Below are 4,933 nucleotides of genomic sequence, written 5' to 3' on the forward strand. Positions count from 1 at the left end.
AAAATTTTAAAAAAAAAAGAAAAAAAAAAAGAATAATTCCCAAATAGGAGAGAAGGCCCGGACACGTTACATCGATGCCATCAAGTTAAAGGAAATTGAAAATTTTTAATCTTTTTATTAACTAAAAAATTAAAAATATTTCACTTTCGAGCACCATGAAAGAATTTGAATATCTAAAATTACTAAATTTCATTGTTCATTGTTTAAATCACACGCATATAACACGAGACTTGAATCCAATACCTAAGTATCCAATACCTAAGTTATGGCAACCGTCTACTAATTAATAAAATTAAGACTTGATTTTGAATATAAGGGTTTAGTAGCTATATAAAAATTAGAAAACTCAAATTTACTATTCAGACTTTCGTTCAACAAAATTAACAACTTCCAGAAAATTTGTTTCTTTTATCTTTCACATTTCTATTTCGTGATATTTGTTTTTGAAACATTCAAATTTACACCCCCATCGCATGGCACTGTTGAACAAAGACCAAGATATTTGTGTTCATGTTAAAATTAGTTTTTACAGTTATTGGATAAGTTGAGTCTTTATTTTTTGTGTGTGTGTGTTTATCTATGGTGGTAGATAGCTTAGTTACAAAACATATCTATAGGAAAATTTCTGTAATTTAAGGCTTAGTATGTTCGAGATTAAGGTGTAGTGACTTGTTGAAATAAATCTCCAGTAATTAATTATACGTAGGTGATGAGTGCCTAATCAATATTATCAACAAAATAAACATAGGTATTTACCTGTTGCGATTTTGAAGTTAGTAAAAAAAAAAATGTATGTGTATACGTATATTCATTGTTTTGTCGAAAGGCGAAATTAAAAAAGTACTAAAGAGACCAAACGGTTGTGGCTCAGTTGGCGGCGCAGGCTGGGTAAGTGGGAAGAGCTCTCGGGTTCGATCCTCACTAAACACACCATTTGGGAGGGGTAAAGAGCCTTAACTGTGACTACACCCTGAATCCGAATTAGTCGGGGTCCAATGCGGTTGCCGGAAATCGGATGGTTTAAACCAAAAAAAAAAAAATACTAAAGAAAATCGCTGTTTAATTTCTTGTCATAACATGAATGTCATGGATCTAGTATACAAGAATAGAAAGCAAGAGATTGCAGTTAAGAAAGGAAATATAGCATAGATTGAGGAAGCTGTCAACGATTTTTTGCTTCCTGAATCAAATGAATCAAATCCAGCTTCTCCATCGTTAGGTCCTCTGCTCCACATTCCCAAATTGTTGTCCCTGCATCCATTGCATAAAATCAAATCACATTAATTCGCCTTAAAATTAGATATTATTCTATTATTAAATTTGTGTTATGTGCTATGTGATCCAATGAGGAGCTAGTCACATAACTGCAATTGTCAGCATACCCATAAGTGCAGTCAAGTGTAAACAATCTTGTGGGTTTACTTTGCATCAATGTTTTCAAATTATTTGGGGTCAAAGCTTAAAGGTGATAATTCATAAAGTTGAGGGGTTTAACAAAAAAAGAAAAGAAAAAAAAAAGGGGGAAATATGAATAAAGATAGAAAAAGGAAAAGCAAGGAGAAGAAATAAAAGGAGGGAAAGAAAATTAAAATTGTGAAGCGTAATGCTAAGTTTACCTGCCACCAACACCAAGGACACCAGAATGCCAAGTGAGCTGCTCAATGAGCTCAGCCGATTTAGGCTCCACACTAAAGGCCCTCTCATACTTAACTTCAACACCTGCACCGGATGCCACAAAGAATGCACCATTTACCATTACATCCCCCTCGGACCTCCAGTTCCAGTCCCTCCAATGACTCTCTGCTGTGTCCACTCTCTTCGTCACCTGCATCATAAACGTCGACTAAATTATTATTTTTCATACAAGTAGTCTTAGCTAGAGTTTTGAAACCACCAAAACTTGAACTCCGCCTTGAATATCCCTTCATTTTTGGTTATTAAAATTTAGAATAACCTTATGTTTTCTAACGCTAACGTCGTGCCTAAGAAGTTAAAATATGTAGTTTGTATTTCAAGTAATACAACACTAATAATTGATCACCACATGTTAAATAATTATTGATTTGTTATATTATCATTAGCATAATAATATACCGTATTAGTCACCAAGTGATATTGCAATTGCTAATTTTATTATATTACTTAGGATGCAAACCATATGTCCCAACTTAATAAAAATAAAATTACTTTTTTCTAATACTCAAAATGAAAAAGTTGCTCTGTACAGTTAGATATACCAAAAAATCAATCAAGAGAGTATTTCTAATCATCCTCTACTCGTTTTGTCTTTGATTTGCCGTTTCACGTGGCTAATAATATACATGTCACAAAGTTCTTAAAAGGCAAGCAAATAGAAAAACAAGCCCTAAATAATTCCTTTTGGATCAGAATACCAAAATAATAATAATAATAATAATAATAATAACAACAACAAAAATTAGAATAGTTGTTATACCTCCTTGGCATTACGATTGGTGGGTGCAGTGTAGCGATTGCCTTGGCTGTTAATGGTAGGATTACCGCTACCACCAATTGCATACATCTCCCACTCTGTAAAATCATTGTTCACTACATGAATGTAACCACGCCTACACCTCGGCATTCGCTGCACCAGCTTCTCCCCAAAGTGGTTAAAAGCTATGGTGACTTGCATTCCTGAGTCTGGCAAGTAGTCATCGCTGTGGCCCAGCAGCATCACCTCATTGTGATGAGAAAAATAGTTGTTTGATATCGTGATTCCTGTTGACCCCATCACTGCATCGATCAGACCGTCCTTGCAATGAGAAAGGGAACAGTGATCTATCCATAAGTCTTTGGATCCAAAGATAGAGATTCCATCACCGTCTGATTTTGTGCGGTAACCATAATGTGTTGGGCTTGAACGCACATTAGCGTTACCTGAGTAGGTAGAAATTGGAATAATGTAAAAATTTGGGCTTCTTTGAACTATGTACCTATATTTATGAAAATCTTAGGATTCGAAATTCACTGGACCCCTCAAGATTAACGGAGGCGCACTGTGCACTCTATGGATACAATTAGGTTAAATATCAATGCCTTTAACTTTAAGCTTAGGATTAGGCTGTGGGTCCCGGGGTGTCGTATACTTGAGATGATCAAATAAAAAATTTAGGGATGGGGTTATCATTCTCGTGCATATTTATATACGCTGCATAGTTACATGATAAAAAGAGAATCTTTTCGTCATTTATTTGAAAATAAATAGTAAGATATCTATTTGATTAGAAGTAGGATCCTCTCTTAATATTTTTTTTTCTTAATTTCTTCTAATATTATAATACGAAATAAAAGAATATAATAGTTAATAAATATAATTTTTTTCAGTTGGATAAATATGACTTTTATACAATAATTTAGATAAAAATTGTAAGTATAAAACCCTTAACCACATCTTTATAATAATAGAATTTTCGCTTAGAAGGCCACAACTTCACAACTTCACAGCAGCTATAAGCTAGGGGGACCCAAGTCTAACAGTTTAGGTTACAGATCTAACATATTGTTTCAGGTTACAAGTCTAACATACTGATCAGAATATTAATTTGAAAAATCTCATTTTATTCGATTTAAAAATGCATGTAATTATGTAAACAACCAAGCAATTTCTTACCTGATTCCACACAATGGTGGATATGAATGTTGTGTATAATGACATTGCTAATATACTGCAAAGTAATGCAGCCGCCACCGGTAATATGCACATTGGCCCCACGACCATCGAGAGTCTTATAGCTGTTAAAAATAAGCTCTTGAGATAGTTTAATGAGCATGTTACTGGGAAACACAATCCACAGAGGCTGAGGCTGTATGACAGCATATCTCAGCGTGCCTGGCTTGGGGCTGACAGCATCATCATCTGATGAATCGGTGACGATGTAATATTCACCGCCTTTGCCGCCCATTGCGTACTGGCCGAAGCCGATAACGCAGTCGGCGAGTCTCTGGCGGTTGTTGGCCCAGTCAGGGTCACATTTCCAGCAGTCGTCTATGGGGTTGCCAGTGAAGCATGTGGCTGCTGGGGATTGATCTTTTTCAGAAATTTGTAGCATTTGCCTTCTTGACACTGAAGCGTTTACTCTCCTGCAAAATTAAAGACAGTACAGACGAAGTCACCTACCAGAGCAAAAAGATAGTAAAGATAACTCATAATGCTATTGGTAGCTAACAATAAAGAAAATGCAGGGTATCGCATTGACAAAACAATAATAAAATCACCGCCAAAAACACTGTCATTTTATCTCTCTCTTGTTCTTATTAACAAATAAAACGGCGTTGTTAGGTGATTTGGCCTTCCTTTTATTCAAATACCAATTTTCTTAGACAAAACCAGGAGACTCAATTAACGATTGTAGATACCTGTGAACATCTTGAGCTACGTCTTCAGGATTGGGATGCGGAATGGGAAAAGTGAGATTGAGCATTGCTCTGCCTTGTGGAGAAAATGAGCTTAAGAGAGAAATTAGGACAATGCAGGTTCTTTGAAACATTGTTGCTCTTGTCCTTCTCTACGAGATAGCGATTGGCCGGCTAGCTTGAGAATAATACTGGAGGTATATTGGGTATCTTCCTACTGCTTGGTACAGTGTAATCATAGCTCTAATGAAGATTTATGAGTGGAAAAGAGAACAATTATTTTGATCTTCTGTCACTCAAATATTTACAGTCTTTTTCACTGTGGTTTCATTTATAATCATGCCGCTGATAGACTTTTGGGATTCACTTGAAGAAAAGCAGCACAAGAGAGAGAATTGCGTCTCCACAATCAACTCCCCACTCGAGGAAAACGGTCTCTTAGCTTTCTCTATATGTTTAAGGATATTACTGTCACTTCACATACATTACTAGCAGAGCAAATCAAAATTTGCACACAGTACATAGTGAGAGTAAATGGCGATGTGTCAAGATATGAGTG

At 35.7% G+C, this 4,933-nt stretch overlaps 1 protein-coding gene across 1 annotated transcript; it reads right to left on the reverse strand.

Moving 5' to 3' along the window:
* Positions 1-1,070: 1,070 nt before the first annotated feature.
* On the reverse strand, positions 1,071-4,683 carry LOC18040027 (probable pectate lyase 12). Its single transcript, XM_006428376.2, has 5 exons — positions 4,378-4,683; positions 3,632-4,101; positions 2,456-2,898; positions 1,617-1,825; positions 1,071-1,251 (listed from the first exon to the last, which is right to left on the reverse strand). The coding sequence occupies exons 1-5, from the start codon at positions 4,506-4,508 to the stop codon at positions 1,071-1,073; spliced, it is 1,434 nt and encodes a 477-aa protein (XP_006428439.1). The 5' UTR covers positions 4,509-4,683.
* Positions 4,684-4,933: the final 250 nt, after the last annotated feature.

Source organism: Citrus clementina, unplaced genomic scaffold, assembly GCF_000493195.1.
Source record: "Citrus clementina cultivar Clemenules unplaced genomic scaffold, Citrus_clementina_v1.0 scaffold_6, whole genome shotgun sequence".
NCBI lineage: Eukaryota > Viridiplantae > Streptophyta > Magnoliopsida > Sapindales > Rutaceae > Citrus > Citrus x clementina.